The sequence below is a fragment of the Perissodus microlepis genome, chromosome 11, assembly GCF_051167445.1.
Source record: "Perissodus microlepis isolate ML-2025 ecotype Zambia chromosome 11, ASM5116744v1, whole genome shotgun sequence".
Taxonomy (NCBI): domain Eukaryota; kingdom Metazoa; phylum Chordata; class Actinopteri; order Cichliformes; family Cichlidae; genus Perissodus; species Perissodus microlepis.
In genome coordinates this window covers 24257554-24278336 of record NC_140471.1, presented here as the reverse complement: position 1 = coordinate 24278336, position 20783 = coordinate 24257554, and the positions used below count along the sequence as shown (strand labels likewise).

At 41.8% G+C, this 20783-nt stretch overlaps 2 protein-coding genes across 2 annotated transcripts; both read right to left on the bottom strand.

Annotated features, from left to right (window-relative positions):
- Positions 1-7: 7 nt before the first annotated feature.
- On the bottom strand, positions 8-15155 carry vars1 (valyl-tRNA synthetase 1). Its single transcript, XM_084943479.1, has 29 exons — positions 15005-15155; positions 14129-14487; positions 13901-14044; positions 13608-13809; positions 13406-13521; positions 12744-12819; positions 11205-11305; positions 10984-11111; positions 10730-10894; positions 10561-10642; positions 10351-10470; positions 7699-7807; positions 7426-7605; positions 7127-7251; positions 6892-6995; positions 6639-6797; positions 6024-6114; positions 5789-5894; positions 5560-5630; positions 5224-5349; positions 5033-5137; positions 4450-4597; positions 3938-4065; positions 3506-3661; positions 3190-3414; positions 2957-3068; positions 796-971; positions 280-429; positions 8-196 (listed from the first exon to the last, which is right to left on the bottom strand). Exons 1-29 carry the CDS (start codon positions 15138-15140, stop codon positions 128-130), a joined length of 3969 nt encoding a protein of 1322 aa, XP_084799605.1. The 5' UTR covers positions 15141-15155; the 3' UTR covers positions 8-127.
- A 916-nt stretch (positions 15156-16071) lies between these two features.
- LOC146377947 (uncharacterized) lies at positions 16072-20682 on the bottom strand. Its single transcript, XM_084943468.1, has 3 exons — positions 20026-20682; positions 17805-18599; positions 16072-16984 (listed from the first exon to the last, which is right to left on the bottom strand). Exons 1-3 carry the CDS (start codon positions 20338-20340, stop codon positions 16463-16465), a joined length of 1632 nt encoding a protein of 543 aa, XP_084799594.1. The 5' UTR covers positions 20341-20682; the 3' UTR covers positions 16072-16462.
- Between the last annotated feature and the right edge of the window lie 101 nt (positions 20683-20783).

Below are 20783 nucleotides of genomic sequence, written 5' to 3'. Positions count from 1 at the left end.
ACCGCTGTCTGGTACAAGAGTTTTATTGAGTATTGTCCATTATTCACTTGGGAGGGAAAAAAAAAAAAAAGAAAATTAACATGACATGAAAAAAAAAAGCAGATTTTTACATAAAGCTAAATAGGAATTAAATCATTTTCCTGAAGTTGTCCATGGCTTCTTTCACCTTCTCAAGCTCAATCTGGCTCTGTCGCAGCTGTGGAGAGAAAGAGGAAGTTTCTTATTTACAAGGAATTCTTACATCCTGAGAATCCTGGCGAGTCAGTTTCCTTTTCCCACCTTCTCAGCATCCTGCTCCTGCACCTTCACCGGCACCTTCTCCTTGTAGTCATTCTTCCCCATCTTCTCTCTCAGTTTCTCCATCTGTTTCTCCAAATCACCTTTCTTCGTCATCAGCTTAGCCACTTCCTTCTCCACGTCAATAAGACCCTGTGTGGGGGGAAAAAAGAAGTGAAAATGGGAATGTCAGCTAAAACTTGTGATCCTGTTATTTTTGCTCTGTAATGGAGAAACTAAAAAAAAAAAAACCCCAAAAAAACCACTGAACTGCCATTCAGGTGGAGCAAATTTAAAAATGGCATCCCTGATAGTATAAATGCATATCTACTCATATCTATCAGGCTATTCACAGGGGAATTCACCTAATTTAAAACTTGTAAAAAGAAAACCTACATGTAAAACACTAGTGCATTCATAGTACAAGGAGTCTAAAATACACACTTAGATACACACACCTGATATAACAGACAGATGGAAGGATACAAACAGAACAGGGCAGATTATACTGGCCCTCACCTTGAGCATAAGGTTGACAGTACATCTGTCAGAAGCGATAGCCACAGCACAGCCTTCTGGGACAGGCTGGTTGGCTGTCAGAGGGATGACGGCCTGAGAATAAGACAAGGTCTGGATCTGCAGACTGTATTTCTGCACCAGGGACACGGTTGCAGAGTCTATGCACTGGAGGTAGCCTAAGAGAGGAAAATACAGATGGTAAAGGTTTCGAGCATCAGAACAGTGCATTTGTGATGAGCTATAACTCTGATTCAGTGCATACACATTCTCTACATACTGGTGTGCAGTTTAATTGATTTAAATGAAGCATATTTTATAATAACAACATATGGTATGTAAATGCTTTAACATATTTTCCAATATCTGTATGCCGAAGTTGAACTATAAAGTAGGAGAGGTTGGAAAATAATCCTTCCTTTTAATAGCAAGTTTACTTCTTTAGAGAATCAGAAACTTTTCTTGGAGACTTCTAAAGTCTTTGTGTGTTTCATGCCAAACTCTTGTTGCTATAGTCCACTCGATCTGTCACTACAGTTGCTCCCCTCTTTAGATCTTTAAATCATTGCTTGTCATAAAACGCAGCATTACTGCCATCAGATTCAAAACTATAGTGGAATAAAAATAGACTGCTCAAAAAAATAAAATAAGGGAACACTCGATCATCCCAGTATAACATAATATCCCTAAAATTTAAGTGGCATCAATCTGTCCAGTCAGAAATTATAAACCATATAGAATCACGTTCACCTGCTTTGGTGCAAATGAACGTTGCTGGAGAAGCAACAACAAGACAACCTCTGGAAAGGAAATGGTTTTCACAGGTGACGGCCACAGACCATTGCTCTCGCTCTATCCCTCCTGATTTTACTTGCTGCTGGTTGCATGAGTCACTGTCTACATCCCACTCAGGTTACTCAGTGAGTCCAGCTCCAGGATGGCCACATCCATACAAGAAGATTTGCGGTGTCTCTCAGACAGACACCAGGGGACATGAGGAGAGCTGGGCAACTTGGCAGCAGGACCGGTATCTGGTCCATTGTGCAGCGGAGACAGAATGACCTCCAGCAGGTTACTCAAGCGCATGTTTCTAATCAAACAGTCAGAATCAGACTCTACGAGGGTGACAAGTGGGATCTGTCCTCACAGCCAAGCGCCATGCAGCTCAACTGGCATTCTCCTAGGAAAACCAGAACTGGCAGGCTTGCCACTGGCATCCCATTCTCTTCACAGATGATGTTGCAGGCAGAATAACATTTGCCACAGCATCTCCAGACTATTTCATGCTTGTCACGTGCTCAGTATGAACCTGCTTTCATCTGTGGAGAGAACAGGGCGCCAGTAGTGGACCTGCCAGTTCTGGTGCTCTCTGGCAAACTCCAATCAAGCTGCACGGAGCTGATCTGTGAGCACAAATCAGATCGCCAGATCAGGTGAATGCCGCCAGGTCCTCACATATTTTGTTTCTAACAGTTTGATCTGAAACGAGGATGTAAGCAGCCTGCTGGAGGTCATTCTGTAAGGGCTCTGGCAGTGCTCCTTGTCCCACAGAGAAGAACAGATAGCATAAGAGCCAGCTCTGCTAGTATCCCCAGGTATCACCTCCACACTGTTGAGACTGTGGTGGGGGAAGACAGCAAATCTTGTGATAACATGTATGAATGTACCGCCCTGGATGAACAGGACTCAACGGGCTTCAGATACCGGCTCGAGCTACCAGCAGTGACAAGGATACTAACAAAAAGCCGAACTACAGGAAACTCAACCAGGAGGGCAAAATTTTCTGTGGTCACCACCCCTCCTCCCAACTTTCTCTGTCTTTGTTGCCTCTCCAGTCCACCTGTTGTCACTTTCATCTGCACCAAACCATTGTGAAGTGAATTCTAAATGGTTTGTGGACAGATTAACTGGACAGATTAATATCCCAGAAGCTTAACTGGGACTGTAAGGTCAAGTGTTCCCTTAATTTTTCTGAGCAGTGTGCAAAAAGATTTCCATGTGAAGCTGGCGGGCTTGTGTGAACATTGAGCTAATTTCCAACTGTAAGTACAGCATTGAACAGACATGCTGGTTAATTTCCACTAATTTCCACATGAAAATAGATGAAATATGAACTAAAAATTATTTTTAGCATCACTTTTAGAATTTATTTTGTGCGTCTTACAGTCAGCTCTGGTCTTGGTTAGATTGTAGTCAGCCCTGAGCGATCGGATCGTCTTGACAATGGTCATTATGAACTCCATGTCACGGTCCACCTCCTCACTGTTCCAGCAGAACTACAACAAATCACAGGGGAAAAAATGTAATTGCAAAAAACACAAAACAGCACTCTCCACAAAAACTTTTTAAGGCTATTTGAGCATCAGTAAGATTCAGCACAAGCTGCCCCCCCCTCACCTCTTCGGTGGTGGGATATGATGTGACGCAGATGCTGGGAGGATCGCTCTGAGGTTTTCTTCGTGGTAACCTCTGATAGAGCTCCTCAGTGACGAAGGGCATCAAGGGAGACAGCAGGCGTAGACCAACCTCTAGACAGGTGTAAAGGGTCTGTCTGCACACCAGGGCTTGTCTCTGGCTCGTGCTGTCTTCCTCTGCTTTACTGAATACTGGTTTCACACTTTCCTGGAAAACAAGAAGAGAGAAAGGAAAAGATAAGGAGGAAGTGGAACTTTCATGAGACTCTGGGCTGCTCAGTCGCCTACAAGATCCTTACCAGGTAGATGTCACAGAGCTCGTACAGCCAGAAGTTGTAGATGGCGGTGGTGATGGTCGGGAAGTCGTAGGCCTTGAAGCCGGCGTCACAGAGTGTAACAGCGGCGCTCAGCCTGGACAGAATCCACCTGTCAGATACACTCTCCTCTCCAGATAACTGAGAGGATCGACAGAAGTGTAAAAAAGAAAAAAAAAGAGAGATCTTTAGATTCAGGCAACACAACCCCGTACCAGGTATGTCCCAAATGTCAATGTGTGCAAATCTACGAATACAAATCATGGCAAACTAAGCCCCCAAACAGAAACTGTTTTGTTTTGTTTTTAAACAGAGATTTGGTCAAAATGTGTTACGCATGTAACTCGAGGAATATCAATAAGCATGGAACAGACTTTGTTTATGTTCTGTATCCTTCATCTGTTCCCTTGGTCTCACCTGGACTTTCTCTGATGGTACAAAGTTGTCTCCTAGAGTCTTCATGGCAAACTTCACAGCATTCCACAGTTTGTTGCAGAAGTGACGGTAGCCCAGGATGCGGTTGACATCCAGGTTGATATCCCTACCTGCGAGATTCAGAAATGAAGATTTCAGTAAATACCAAAGAACGACTCCAGTGGAAATCAAGCTGTATACTTGTTATACTTGTTAAAATGTGGTTTTCTATCTGCTAGAAGAATTATCATGAGTGAAAATGGCATTAGTGGCCATAGCTGTGGGTACTATAGCACTGGTCTGATGAAAGAAAAGGTGCAGATCTACACCAAAATCATTTTCAGGCATAAAGGGATTCATTTACCTGAAACACTCATGAATGTCTACTTCTGATTGACAGAGATAAGCTTTATGGTTTGTAATTAATGTATATTAGTGAATTTCAAACACTGGTCATTAAAAGGAATCTAAGAAGAAAAAAAACAGGACAAACAAGGAAGACGTAAAAAGTTCACCTTGGCTGGTGTAAGCACACAGAGCAAACCGGAGAGCATCTGTGCCACACTCTGGGATGCCATTTGGGTAGTCTGACTTCTGGCCCTGCTGCGCTCTCTCCACCTCCACAGGATCCAAGTTGCTGTCCATCAGCTGGGCATGAAGACCCTAGAGGATAGAGAGTAAGAGGACGAGAGATGTTTTCAACAATTTTCTCTTTTCATCTTCAGAATATGAGACCTCCTTCGACTCCCTGATGTTTAAACTGGCCAGGGAGGAAAGGACCTTCAGAGGGAAAACATTCAGGGTTAAGCTTAGTTTACAAGTCCTTCAGTGCCCTCTAGAGGACAGGTCCGTTTCATCTGACTGAACAATTTCCCCGCAGCTGGTGAAGAGATTGATGGACTCAATAAAAGCTTGTTGGAAGCGGAAAGAGGTGCTTAATAAAGCTTATATAAGAGTAAGGGCCTCAAGGGACCCATAAGAGCATGGTGACTATGTAAAAGATAACCCAAACAGATGGGAGAAAAGAGTATGTATATTTATGTTTGCCTAAGTGTTTGTGTGTATCTGAGCGTGGATTAAAGGCTGATTAGGCTTTACCTCCAGGGAGATCCCTGTAATGACGTCTAGAGGGTCGATAACGTTGCCCAGAGACTTGCTCATCTTCCTTCCGTGAGCATCACGTACCACTGCATGCAGATAAACCTGAAAAATGAAACGAAAACATCAGTGAGTCATGTAGTACAAATATCACATCCTGCTGTGTCAGTGTCGTGGGTGATTGGTCTCACCTCTTTGAAGGGCAGCTTGCCTGTCAGTTTGAGACCCATCATCACCATGCGGGCAACCCAGAAGAACAAGATGTCATGGCCCGTCTCCAACAAGGTGCCGGGGTAAAACACCTGCAGGTCCTCATTCTAGAACCAACGACAACAAACACATTGGGAAAAACACCGAATGATTAATATTTTAGGAGGGTTTTTTCTTTTATACTATGAAACCAGAAATCAGGTATTAATATTTCCATGTTTCTCTTTTCTATTCTGCTTAAGGTATTCTTTCAGTCTACTGAAACAATGTGCCCTCTGTGTCAGCAGAAAGAAAGTCATTTAACCTCAGTGTTTTACCTCATTAGGCCAGCCGAAGATAGAAAAGGGGAAAATGCCAGACGAGAACCAAGTGTCCAGAACGTCCTCGTCTGAAACGCAGGAGCAAAAGTTACCTAATCTGCATGAATATGGAGTAGAATTAATTAAATTAGGCGAATGTGTGTGTTGGCGCATTATGAAGTTATTAGATAACTTTGCAATAATTGTGCTACGGAAAAGTGCCAAATTAAAAACAGCTAAATCTCACCCTGTCTGAGGGTAATTTTGTCGGCAGACACATTAAAGCGTTTCGCCGCCTTCTCCCTGGCCTCTTCCTCTGATCTCCCACTCACCCAGTAATGACCGTCCATGTCCTGCAGGCAAAAGAACAGAAGAAGGAATAAATCAGGGAAACAGACAATGACATGCACGATACGGATGCAGCTTTTATCTGTCATCTGAAGTCGTCCAGACCTTGACAACAGAAAGAGAAGTCATCTTACCTCTCCTGGTTTCACAGACGGATCGTTGACAGTGATGAAGTAAGCAGGAATACGGTGACCCCACCACAGCTGCCGAGAGATACACCAATCCCTGAAAAAGAAGACAGAGAGACGGATGTGAAAATGAACTCTGTGCACACCTTCTGATAATCATCTCCTTTCTAGACCTGAACCAATTTGTTCACTAATAGGTGAGGCGATGGCAGAAAATTAACTGGCATCAATTTTAATAATTGATAATGTAATATATTCTTTTTTTAATTAAACTTTCTCCGGTTCTGGCTCATCACTTTCTATTAACTGATTTCCTTTTTTCCTGTGTGATGAGAAATCAAATATCTTCGGGCTTAAACAAGCTTGTTTCTGAGAAAATTTCATCTGTTTTAAATAACATATTAATCAAATAGCCAAGGAAATATTCTGCCAATTAACTGATAACAAAAATACTTCCAATTGTAGCCCAACTACTGTAAAGTTAATATTTCCTACACTGAAATTGACACCTTTTCTCAAGATTTCTGTTTAAATGCCTAAAACTGCAGAAACCGAAAGTGTCAAAATGCTTAAACTAAAAGCTTAAAACTAAAAAATAAACAATCAGGAAGCAGTATTTACTTAATGTTGTCCAGCCAGTTGAACCATGTTTTGAGATGGTGGTCAGGGATGATTTTGAGCCTGCCTTCTCTGACAGCATCAGCAGCCTCCTTGCCCATATCTCTGCAGTCCACATACCACTGGGGCTTCAGCAGCGGCTCCACAATGTCCTTGGAACGGCTGATAGGGAACATGCACAATGGGGCTTAAAGGAATACGGATAAAGGAATCTCAAACAAAAACAACCCATGCCCAGCTTGTGCACAAATTTTACCTGCAAACTGGGACAACCATAGGGTTGTCTTTGATCTCTTTAAACTGGCCTCTGTCTTTGAGAGCCTGAAGCACTGCTTTCCTGGCCTCAAAACGCTTCATGCCCTGGGGAGGGAAGGACGAGTTAAAAATAAAAAATTCTGAAAAATAAGATAGCCTCATGAAGCAAACTATGAGAAAGCGTGACTTTCGTGTCACACACTGCAGGGGGGAAGGACGATAATGAGACACTATACCAAGAAGGGAGGAGGCACGTTAATGAGCAGGCCATTTTCATCCAAGATGTTGATGAAGGCCAGATTGTGTCTCTCTCCAACCTCGTAGTCATTATGGTCATGAGCCGGGGTGATTTTGACAGCGCCTGAACAGAAAATGGTGCAGAGAGACAGGCCAAGCAGAGAACAAGGGAAAAAAGAAAAAAAAGAACAATTGTAATGAGGCAAGTAGCTGGGCTTAACGACTTGTTATGATTACTTATTCTCGGCACACTGTAGACCTGCAGCTATGACATCTTTTTTCTGTACCCCAGGCCTACCTGTTCCAAAGCTCATGTCCACAAAGTCATCAAAGACTATGGGCATCTTGCGGTCACAGAAAGGATGAAGAACCGTTTTTTCTTTCAGATGCTGATATCTGGCGTCAGCAGGGTGAACGGCTACTGCGGTGTCTCCAAGCATAGTCTCAATACGAGTCGTGGCCACGATCACCTCCTCATCTGAAGGACAGAGAAAGAACAAGGAGACCTGTATCGTAACAGCAGCACAAAGTGTCTTTGTTAACAGTTTTTGCTTTCCATAAATTTACATACCAGATCCATCCACCTTGTAGGCAAAAGACACCAAGACCCCAAACTCAATTTTCTCCTTGTAACCAGGCACAGGCAAAAGAGTCCTGCCAGCGAGCTCCTTTTTATCCACCTGAAAGCCGAAAAATACATTTAATCAAGAGGGGACACAATGCCTGGCACTGCCAAAATGGCTCTGTTACCATTACAGCCTAATAACAGGGTTATCAGTGGAGCCTTTTTCAGGGTATTTATTCTGTTCATGCAGCCACATTTATACAAAAAAGCCTAACAAAATAAGCAAGAGCCCTTAAATGCAAAAGTGTTTCATTTTGTATTCACACGAGCAGGAACTTGCATGAATTACCACATTACACAAAGTAAAGATACAATATCTCATCACAGTAAGTAGTACAAAGAATCCAAGAGTCTTTTTTCAATACTTCATATTTCAGACATAATTCTGTAGGTAATCTAAAGGTTTGTGCTGATATCCATTCCTAGTAATCAGTGGGTGATATTATCTAATGTAACATTGCTTCATCAGTCTGTTAAAAGAACGCAACTCTATCATCGAGATGTGATTCGGTTTTATGCCAATGTTCCTCACGGCTTCATTAAGACATTCTCACATCATTATGAGAACGAGCTGCAGTGCTCACGCCACATTTACCATATTTGGAAAGCACATCTAATGCCATGAAATGCACGAGCTCAGGGATATCATACCATAACACTTGTACTGTATTATGATGGTTAATTTGATCATTAAGAGACGCCACATCCAATATCTGGCTATGGAATAAACATCCATACACTCAGACTAATATTAAACTGTAGCTTAGAAATGGAGCAACAGTAACAAACTTCATCTTCTGTTAATACTGTTCATTAACTTTACTAATCAGGACTTCAGATGGGTGAACTTTTATCTCTTTCCCCCATGACGACAACATTTGACAACCTTCCTAGTACCCTTAACAATTAGTCTGACACCTCATATATCAATAAAGATGTAGTTTGGCAACAGAGTAGCTGCATAGGTGGAGACCATCCTCACTATCTTCTGATGCAGAGCCAGTCATTTTGTTCTATAAGCAGGCGTGAAATATCACAGAACCTGCTCAGCTCAGGAAAGAGCTTCAAAGGTTACAAGGTAGTAGTAGCCAATAAATGTGAAATGAGTGAGGGCAGGTCTGTGTACACCTCCTGCATGTAAAGGCATGCTGATGGTGTCTTTGGGCTCTGTGTGATGTATCTGGACCAGTGCTGCTGGTCCTTAACATATATCATATAGTTTCATAAAGGAGCAGCTTTGAAGTTTCCTCTTTGTCACAGCCACAGATCGCCGGACTCACTCTTATGTGCGGTTACTAATTTGTTCTGACAAGTCAGTGCAGACCCTTGTTACTGTTCAGCAGCCTGTTTTCTTCTGCTTCATCCACAACAGAGTAATTCACGGCAGCCATTTCAAAAACTGGGCAGTCTGCTTTGTGCCTCCTCCTTGTTTGTTAGCTTTTAGGGTTGCGTGTTGCCTGGTGTGAAAGATTAACTGCACCTAGAAGGGCGTTCATGTTCCTGACTGTTATTTTTTTGTTCTGTAAGCTTTTTTTGTCTGAGTCCAAGTTGAAAAACCTCCAGGAGAGCATCTTCCTTGCAGTCCTATTTTATTTTTTTGCAAAACAGTAAAACCTTTAACCAATACTCGATAACTTTGTTAACTCTCACTAAACCTCTTTCCGCCTGGTTAGTTAATATTGATCCCCCTATTAAGTTGGGGTGGTATCATTTGTTTGGCCTAAGTTTGATTTGAGCAGAGTGTACCAGACTTGGTACATTTTTTTCCCTCAGGGTAACTGTTCATGGGGGAGTTCACAATATAATCATGTTTCAATGAGCTTAGCAAATCCACAAGATGCATGTGAGACAGCTCCATTTATATTCTTTATATACTTGTCTGTGAATGTCCATCCTAGTATGAGTACCATTGCGGCTAGAGGTGGGACACGCCAGACACCCCCCAATGCAACATCACAATACTTAACTCACAATAGGATATTAGTGTGACTTCCAACATTTATCCATATGTTGAATGTTAAAGTAATATATATTGTAATTTATGACCCTTTTTTCAATTGTAAATTGCAGTCAGTCCAAGTCAGACTGCAACTGTTTACACAAAGCTCGCCTCCTATCAGACCACCTGTGCAATTAGCTTGCGATCAAATATGGTTGTGCAACACCCTCAACCTCTTGGCAACCATTTAGTCATCACAAGTTGAAATCTGCCAGGATGTGAAATAATTCAATTTAACCTCCAGGTAGCCACCAATTTATTTGTAGATGTGTCACATTTTTATTTGTGTGACTGAGCTTGTTTAGCTTGTCTTGAATTAGGAGGTAGTTTTGTCAGTTTATGGATGGGTTTTTTTTGGTTCAGACGATTTTCTCGGCTAACATTACCTCAGGGTGTGGTGCACCCTGAGCACCGCTGTTCATATCAATGCAAAAGTATTTTAAATATTTCATTAAACATCAATATTTGTTGTCCCTGTATTGATCCAATGTTGCCATGGAAAATATCTCAGTGTATCAATATTCCCCCCACTTGCAGTTGTCTTGTGGTGAAAAAAGGTCCCGAAAATGAGACACACTGCTTAACGCAGAGTGACTTGCCTCTATGTCAGAGATGGCAGAGTTTAGTGTACAGGACCAGTTGACCAGCCTCTTGCTCCTGTAGATCACTCCCTCATCGTGCATGCGGATAAAGGCCTCTTGGACTGCATAGGAAAGTTTCTAGAGGAGCCCAGGTAAACAGAAAAATTTCATTTTTAACTATTATTGAACACAAAATGTCCCACACTTCAAAGATTTTAGAAACCTTACAGGATCCATAGTGAAGCAAGCTCTGTCCCAGTCCAGGGAAGAGCCCAGTTTCTTCAGCTGATGGTAGATCCGGTCTCCCTTCCTACAAGGGATAAAAAGAAATATTGTGGTGTTTTTCCTATTTAAGATTGTTTAAATCTTCGCTTTTCCTGCTACTTCTTTTACTCACTCATTCTTCCATTTCCAGACTTCCCGGATAAAGTTTTCCCTGCCCAAGTCATGACGGCTCATGCCCTTCTCTCTCATCAGCTTTTTCTCCACCACCACCTGGGTCGCAATGCCAGCGTGGTCACAGCCTGGGTTCCACAGGGTGGTCTCACCTCGCATCCTGTGCCTGCACAGACCAGATGGGAGATTAGCTCAAACATATTAGCAGAGAGAAATTTCATCAGTTAACAAAAGAATTATAGTTTATTAAATTACCATCTGGTCAGACAGTCTTGGATGGCGTTGGTGAGGGCGTGACCCAGGTGAAGTGATCCTGTCACATTAGGTGGAGGGATGCACATCATGAAGATGCCCTTAGCATTTTCCTCACTAATACTCTTCCTCTACAGAATATAGTGACAGACAGGTTATTTGAAGCTAAAATTATCAATTAAAAATCTAATTCAGGACCATTTTTATAATATCTGAGGACTTACCCCATACTCAGGCTTGAAGAAGCCCTGCTTCTCCCACCACGGATACCAGGCAGCCTCCACATACTGAGGACTGTAGGAGTCAGGAAGTGGACTAACAACATCTGGCAGCAAAGGTGAGGAAAAGGTTGAGTAAAGCATCTGAAGCTCACTCAAGTGAAATGCTGAAAAAACTACTAATATCACAGCCTGAAAAGAAGGTGCACTTTTTTAAAATACGTCATCACTCAGTGGAATAATAAACCTCTAATGAATAAAAAAAGCTGCAAAACCCAGAAGGACTAAACGTAAAGGTCAACAAAGCACAATAATACACACATAATATACGATGAGAAGTGTGAAGACACTTGGATGTTAAGCTTTCTAGCATACATACAAATATCAAATCCTGAAGCCTAGAATCTGTTCCCCTAAATCTAAAGAATACTGTGGTTATCTATCCTACGTGTCTTTTATTTTACACAGCACCTACTTGGTGAAATGTCCACATTTATCTAAAAACTAAAAACTGTGGAGTGACCACAGGCCTGAGCTACAAAGCAGGATTTGGTGCTTACTGAGGCAACTTTAGGGTTAAACCTGGATTTTCTGGGTAATGAAAGTGGTTAACTTGTGATGGGATGGCGCATCACCATGGTAACTTCTGCTGCAGATCCATCTTGTTATAAAGGAAGTTAAGTTCAAGAGAGGGGTTCAATTGGTACAAAACTACCACCCACTGATCAATCAATTCTCCGGAAAATAGTGGTACCATTAACGTGGACCTCGTGCCCAGACAGCAGGAAGGTCTATTTTATCCAGCTTTACTTCCTGCCTTTAAAAAGCCTTTACTGACATAGTGCAGACACACACACACACCTCTATAAACTAACTTGATTGACAGTGGGGGGTTTTAAATACTAGGCCACAGCTTAAATCATTTAATGTGCTTTTGGTATCAGACACGTCACACTTGTAATGCTTTTAGCCCACACTGTTTGAACTTTGCATATTTTTCAGATATTACAGTCTTTGTTGTTTTGCTGCCAACAGACCTGTCAGTGTTGTTTCCCCTTTCCTGCACTACTCTCCTACTTTGCTCGTCAATTCCCTCTTTATCAGGTCCAGTCATTAATGACTGTTCTGCCTCTAACTAAAGGACCTTGTTCTACCAGACCAAGCAGCTCTCCAGCATCTTCAGATCTCCACTTCCTTCTTTCTTTTTCTTGTAAGATGGAAGTACTGGTAGACTGTCTTTTTGCAGTTTTATTTGTTGGTTTACTTTTTTACCTCATTAGTTTAGGGAGAGAAGCTCTTGGTCCTACAGCCCACTGACCCTAATTTGTTCCACTTTTTTGCTTTTTTTTTGCCAGGCCATTTCCTCTGTTTTATTTTCTGTTTAAATTAAACAGCTTGAAACTTAGGTGTGACATCCGCTTTACAGGTTGTGGTCACTGAGATAAGGTAACTTCAAAGTGCAAGCTCAAGGGAAGCTTCCCTGGAACACTAAGTTACGTGGAATGTGCTTACAGTACACAAATCAACAGCATAGTGAACACTCACCTTTTTTTTCTCCAGCAGGGGTGGTGATGTTATATGTAATCACTCCCAATTCCTTCTTCTCAGGCTTGGCCTTTTTCTGAGAAAAAAAAAAAGCAGAAGAAAAAAAACATGAGAGACTTTGAAATAGTAATGTCTTCAGTGACTGTGTTGCTATCAACTACAAATCAGATGGCTAGCTCAGGGTCACCCTTTCAAATTTTCATTTTCATTTTCATATTTTTGTGTTCCGTACATTTGTTTTTCTTACAGGTGAGGCAGTTAGCGATAAATTGTACTCTGTCCTTTTATGACGTCTTCCCCTATCACCCTCCTCCCCCTTTTCCCCCATATCCTGCCTTAGACATTGTCATACTGTATACCACATACAATGTAACAACTGAAATGGCATGAACAGAAATGAAGAAATAAACAGATAAGCTCTGAACAAGAGCAGTCTATGGAGAATTTATACAGCTGATCACAGTGCATTGAGATCATAATTTTGACAGAACACAGCAGGACTAAAAATAGAAAAACAAGAAAGTGCTTGTGTTATATAAATCACTTTCACTTTCAACTAGAGTAGAAAAGCACTACATAAGAACAGATGATTTACCATGGATATTTGCAATTTTCAAAACTTCACAAATGAATTTCTCTTTGTACATGTTGGGTATTTATACCTCAGATGGCGGCTGTGTCTTTTTCTTTGCTTCCATTTCTTTCTTCTGTTGGAATTTTTCAAGCTTTTCTCTCTTCTTTGCTTCTTTCTTCAGCTGGGCCTCCGTCTTCGGTGGGCCTGAGAGAGGAAACATCACAATGGCATGAGATACTGTACATTACATTCTGCTAATACTTATCAAGTGATTCGTTGAAGTTCCTAACCGTTTGCTGGAGCGCCAGGAGAGTCAGCAGCAGGACTGCCATTAACAGCATTTGTAGCAGCATTTGTTTTTGGTGTGACTGGGACCATCTTTTCACAAAGAACGATCTCCCCCAGTACCTTCAGGAACTGTGGCTGATTAATGCAGGTCGTGAACCATCTGGTAACATTCGTTACAGCCTTCCTGTCTGATGGCTCCAATGCCTGAGTATTTATAAAAGCATAATAAAGCTTGTCTGTTCAGAAGCTATGCAGAAAAAACTGTTAGACAGAAAGTGTAGCGCAGCACACATACATATTTGAAGGGGAGTAAAACCGCTGTAGCTACAGCCATATCAGCCAGGGTAATGCTCTCTCCCACCAGGTAGGTTCTTGGTGCCAAAGCCTGATCGAGAACCTTAAGAACACGCATCAGCTCTGCACGGGAACTCTGCTGGAGCTGAGAATGCACAAAGAGTAGGAGAATACATTTTTACATGAACAAATCAGACACACGTTCAGGTCCAAGGAAGCTTTTAAATACCTTCTTATCCACTCCTGTCACCCCCATCAGAGGGAAGACCACAGCACACGACACTGGGGTGAGCTCATTGTCTGCAAAGCTGAGCCACTGCCACACCTGGCTCTGCTGCTTAGCACCCAGACCAGCCCTCTTTCCCTGAAAGGCTAAGTACCATGACACAGCAGTGGCCCCGCTCACTAGAGAGTCACCATCCCCAGCAGCGGCCAGCACCAGGGCTGGTCTGGAGCGGGCGTTCAGAGATGCAGGAGGGTCCTCTGTGATGATCTGCGGCCGGGAGGACGGTCCATATTCTGCAGCTAAGAGAGCCAGAAGGCTCCTGAAGTCATCAGGGTGAGGAGACACGTAGAGAGTGGTCATCTCTGGTGAAGACACATTCAGGTTGCATGAAGTAAGAGAGAAACATTCATTTTGTTGCTGTAATTGAGCATTTCCTTATCAGACTGGATGGGTGTGTTTGCTGGCAGAAACACTGTTATGCCAAACTTCATGCCACTCAAGGGGCATGTCCAGAAGGTGTGTCAAGTTTTTTTTTTTAAAGCAAACTGTTTTAAACATATTTAATAAAATCAGCTTTAAGCATGTCACAGTGGGTATCAGATTAGCTTTAAAAAGGATAGGTATGCTAGCCCGTTAGCTCTTTGTTTCACTTTCTGCAGCTCTGAGCCGTGGCACCTGTCAAACTGATGAAAACTCATGCAAGCAGGCTAGTTAGCTTAAGCTAACAAGTCAAACTGAAAGAAGTTTTTCTTCAGCAGCTCCACCGTGAACTTTAATAAACCTTTATTCAAGCTGCCACAACTTTAAATTCACCAGAAAGTAAGCGTCTAAGAAACCTGCGGCTTGCTATTAAAATGTTTTAAAGCGAGTCATGCGTACCTTTGAATGAAACAGACAGAGACGTCAGCTCAGTTAGCACACACACACAGCCACATGAATGCCCGTCTGATGCAATGAAACGGCAACGACGAGTTCCGGGTTTCAGCCGTCGCTTCCGGCACAAAACGGAAGTCATGTTATCTACAACCCATTGACGAGAACAGATCAGCAACAACTACCACTGAAGGTATTTTAATCAGCGATCGGTGATTAGATTAGATTACATTAGATTAGCAACGCCACTGTGTAAAGCTATTAAATTAAAAATTAAAGGACCTGCATTTAAAAAGTCTTATTAAAGCTGTTAAAACTGCTAATAAAAGCAATTTAAAAGCAGTTTAATAAAAAGTTAAAGTGTGATGACGATGATAGTGATTATTATTAGTAGTAGTTGTTGTAGTACATAACTATTACATCAAATCAGCTAATTGTATTTATTAAAAAAAAAATAGAAATTACAATCAGTTGACTGAATTTAATTACACACACACATATATTCAAATTTAAATACATTGACACACATAATGACTCTTACACTCTCGGCCACTTTACCTTCCACCTTTAGCCCCTGGTACTCTATTGTTTCGTGCTCCTTCCTCCAGATGTTGCTATTTGGACTGTTATACTCAATCACTACAATGTCTGTTGATATATATATTACACCAAAACAATATATTTGCATGCAAATAGGCATAACAAATGTTTTATATCTCATGTGCCCTCGATAATAAAAATGTATCTGTGGTAGAGAGTCATCTTGCAGGTTAGGTTATATATTAGCTTTGCTTTCATCGTCATTTAGTATAAATAACGCAGTATAATGAATATAGTATAATAGTATAATAAAGCAGAAGTTTACTGAACTGGTAAAAACGTATTACCAACATCATCATGGTTTAATCTGTAAAATTCTGTCATTTTTTACTGTCTAAAAATACAGTTTGCAGTAGAAGTATAATATGACTGGGTAACTGGGTAAATATACATATATGTGTCAAATTGTTCTACTGGAAGAAGGAAACAAGTATATTCAATTAAGGAAATTCAAGGAAATGGTGCATGTCATGTTGGTAACCCAGCATACTCTTTTATTCAGATTTACAGATGTGACAGTTATCACACAAGTTGTCTTGAGTAATTACATCCAATAGCAGAGTGTGCACAGTGTTATTCAAATCACAGTTGGTTAAGCTCTCAAGTACAGCAGACTATTTGGGCAGCCAGTTTTCCACAGTGAATTGTAAGATCTACAGTGTAAGAAATGGGGTGAAATTTACTCCATTACTATGTTACTTCAAAAATAAATCCAGCAAACCATCTGTAACAACTAAGGCATATCAAATTACATCATCTTTAATTAGTTTTTCACACGTTCATATCTGGAAGAAATTTACAAACCAAAACTGAAACTTTATTAAAGTTTATTAAAGGTGTCATCTTGAGTCTTATTTTTTTCTTTCATTCTTCATTCGACTCCTGCCCAAAGGCCTCTCTTACACCCCCAAAGACTACATCAACCATTCCAAATATAACCCCTCCACCCAGCCTGAACACATTGATCACTCCCTTCCCACTTCTCCATACAAGTCTCCCAAAACCTCCTCCTACAGCTTGTGCTTGACCTCCCATCTCTGACATCACTGTTCCCACATAACCCTCACTGTGCTCCCACAGCCGCCCTCCAAAGAACTTGGTCACCGACCAAGCATTATCCAAAGCATCACCAAATACCCCCACCGTGTCTCCAGCTAGGGTGCCCAGACCAGTGACCCCAGTGTGGCAGCTGCTCAGCAGTTCCCCCATCATAGAGGAGGTGCAGTAATAAACACTACAGAAGCAGGTCTCCCCAATACCTAGCAGCATTTCTCCTGCTGTGCCCATCCAGGAGAGGAGGTCAGAGGTCAGTAGATGGAACAGGGTGAAGGTCTCTCCAGGCAGGGTAGAGAGAACTCCGAGGTCTTCCTGGAGAACATAGGTGACCTGAACGCAGATAAGAATAGAGAGTCGATTTCACAGTGTGACTGCAGGAAGTATAAACAACAAAAAGACAGAAAGCCTTGAGGCAATGTACTACACCTAGAATTAACTCCACCTGTACACCACACCTCATTCCAGTCTACGGGCGGAGCAGACTGGAATGAGATGATTTATTATTTAACTCTGAACCTGAATATGTTAATACATAACACAAACTCTTGAGACAATTTTATTTACCCGAGGCTCAAATGTAGAAACAAAAATTTTCTATTTCTAATGATTTGTAATGGTTTTATTTTCCTATTGAAAACATTAATCAGAACCACACGTCATTATACTGTTTAATGAATATAAAGTCATAATATCTTTTAATTCTCAAGGATTGCTTGTAACTAGTGAAATTAGAGAGTCTCGGGGAGCATTAGCCAGTCTGTGAAAACAATTGTCACACATGTGTTACACAAGTGTCTGGAATGTGGATCTGAGAGGTCTGACAAAATCATGAAGATGTTAACAATGATGTTTTTACAAACTAGGGTGTGGCGAGGTAATCCATGAAGTCTCAGTAATGCTTTATGAGAAAGTGGACCCAGTATTGCACCTTTCCCTTAATATAGACTCGACTCTATGGAAGTGTATGATATACTCCCAGAAAACATCTTTGAGTCTGAACCTCTTAATATCTGCACATCCTTTACAGAGAAAATAACTGTTAGTATGGTGAGAGGGGCAACTCAGTTTAAATTATGTTTATATTTATATTTTGTGTAGTATATTTTTGGATGTTTACATATTAGAGCTATTAGAGAGCTATTAGAGCTACCTGTCCAGGTAGTTGTGTGATTGTAGAGAATACAGGACGCAGAGGAAATTTGAAGATGGAGAAGGTGGTGGAGAGGATGGAGACCAGAGTGCTGGTGGAGTTTGTGTCCGTCTCTTCAGCAGTTTCATGTTCAGCTGAGGAGTCGGAGTCTGACCTGACAGCTCCTGAACGTGTCACATCACCCTGTTCATTACTGCTGCTCTCAGAAGTTGCTGCATCTGCTGAAGTCTCCTGCATGGCGTCAGCACCATCAGCTTTCCCTGACTGAGAATTAGCTGCCTGTTCTTTAGCTATCGACTCCTCTCGGCTTTCCAGAATGTCTGTCTGCACATCTGTATTTCCAGGAAGTCCCTCACTGTGGAGACCAACTCCGACTTCAACACTTTTCCCATCTCCTCCTCCGCAGCCTTCAGAGAACATTTCTGCCAATCCTAGCATGTCTTCCAGCTCCTTCACGCTCACTTGCCTCACCCCTTCCTGCGTCTCTCTGATTAACCCAACGCTGAAGCCACCCTTCCCCTGCGGGACAGCACAGCACGCCGCAGACCACAGCGGCTTCGTCTGACACTCCTTGTCTCCATCCTCAGCAGCCCCGAGTCCTCCCGCTCCAGTAAGGATGTAGAGATCACCCCCTACAGTGCTGCACTGGGGAGACACGCTTGACTGGACCAGTGTTGTGACTGTTGAATCCCAGTGGTGAAAAGGGGAGTCTGTGGGCGAGACAGAATGAGATGGATCCGCACCTCCTCTGAGAAGAGCTGGTGCTGCCACTTTAATGTCTTCTTCCTGCTCTGTCTGGCAGAAAAAGAACCAAAACCAGCAGTTTAAGAAAGAGTCCATCAAACTCTTCGATCTATGCACTCTGATTTTTAAATGTTCCCATATAAGGACACAACAATAACAGAAACATCTCTAATTCCTGTTTCTGTGTGCCCAGCTGTTCAGTGTTGATAATTATGAGTGTGATAAAGATCCAATCCATCTTTTAAATTTATATTGTTTGCATTTTCTTTAAGCTCCATTTTCAAATGATTTTTAATGTGGAAAAAATAATCAGACTCCTTTCCTAATTAAAAAAAACTTTTTGTTTGGCCTGAGAGCTGAATGTTTGAAAAATAAAAGTTTCAAAGGTGTTTTATTTTATATTGAATACACTTGTATTATTCAAAGGCTCTGCATTAAAAATCTTTAGTTATCCCCAGACACCTGTAATACTTATTCCTATACTACTACTTCTTATTTATTATTATCCCAGATTATTTCCATTGTCTGGGATAAAGTATTCCAAGTAGAGTGCTTAACAAAGTTATTAGATCACCAACCAATATAAGGTTTATGCCACAGCTGCCCTAAATTAACAGCATAGTAATTACGAAAATAATTTCTTATGTTTCCTAATGGTCAATCCAATGCTAAAATATCATTATTGTTGTTATTCATAAATTCTCTAATTTACCGTTTTGCAAAAAAGCAGAAAAAAGATAGAAACATGTTATTATTTTTGATGCCAAATTGCAGTTATTTACTTGCCTTCCTGAAGAGAAAAATGTATTTTAGTGGTCGAATGTTATGTTTGATTAATTCCAGTGTGTCAGCTCAAATTTAGATATAAAAACATTCATTTAGTTTGACTATTAAATAACAATATGTAAGACATATGTAATATGTAAGAATGCATTCTGTACATAAATGTTCCTATGAATCATGTTTTCTATACCGATGATGATTTGACCTTCCTCTGTAGGAGTAGAGAAGTAATGTCCTGTTTTACAAATTTATTTATTTTTTGTGTGAAATATTAATTAATTAATTAATTCAGCACTGAGCTAGTATTCAGATGTAAACACCTGAAAGTTTTTTAGAGATGAAATTTGTCTAAACTTCAACTGCAAAGAGTTTATAGTCATTACAGGCCACTCTTAAGGGGTGGCCATCAAATCCAGCCATGCGTTTTCTTCTGCTTATCCAATTCAGGGTCACGGTTGGGCTAGAGCGTATCCCAGCTGTCACAGGGCAGGTGGCTGGGCACACTTTGGACACGCCACCAGTCTTTTGCAGGGCTCCATTTTCTGCGTTTTTTACTTAATTTTCTTTATTAGAAAATTGAGTGGTTACCACTCACAATGTACTTAGTTACTTTCCACCACATTTCTTTACTTATCACTTAATCTTTTAAAACTAAGCACTTCTACTTTAAGAAATGTGATAGATGTACTCTTACCACAGGTTCTCTCCCCTCCTCTCCCTCCCTCTCAGTCCATCCCTGGCGGAGATGGAAGGCAGAGTAGACAGCTGTGTCACAGGTCGGTCTGGAGAGAGTGGCAAACGTCTGCCCTCCCGGCAGCCTGTGGCAGCGTGGGCGCAGCAGCGGGCCTGCAGAGGATCCCTGAGGAGGCGTCTGTCTGTAGAAGCAGTTGCTGCAGAGGGTGAAGTCTGCCTCCGAGTTGTCCTCAGCTGGGAGAGACAGACCTAGGCCCAGCACTGCCAGCAGGCAGACAGCCGCAGCAGCTGCACTGACAGCAGCAGGACACAGCATGATGGTGGTGAGCTTAGCAGATGCCCCCCTCCTCTCACTCACACACACACACAGAGTGAGAGGGAGAGGCTTATAAATTACCCAGTGATTTCCGTATATAGATGAGAAAGATAATGTGGCCAAGGTTGGCTGCTGATGGCTTGTTGTTTTCCTCACTCGCTCCTTGTTTCCTCCTCCAGTTTCTCTGCAACCATGTCTGTCCGCTGGTAATGTTAGCTGCACTCTGTGAGAGTGAGTCTGTGTTTGCAGGCACAATCTTGCTTACTCCTTCATTTCCCTTTTCCTGACAGCCTCGCCCCCCTCTGTCAGTTCCACCCTCTGTGACTCTCCCTCTGCCTGTACCTCCACTTCACCCCTCCCTCTCATACTCTCTATGGTTACACCTTTAACTCCCATTTCTGTTAAGTACACAAGCAAAGCCCACACCTATTCAGAGCTGTCAA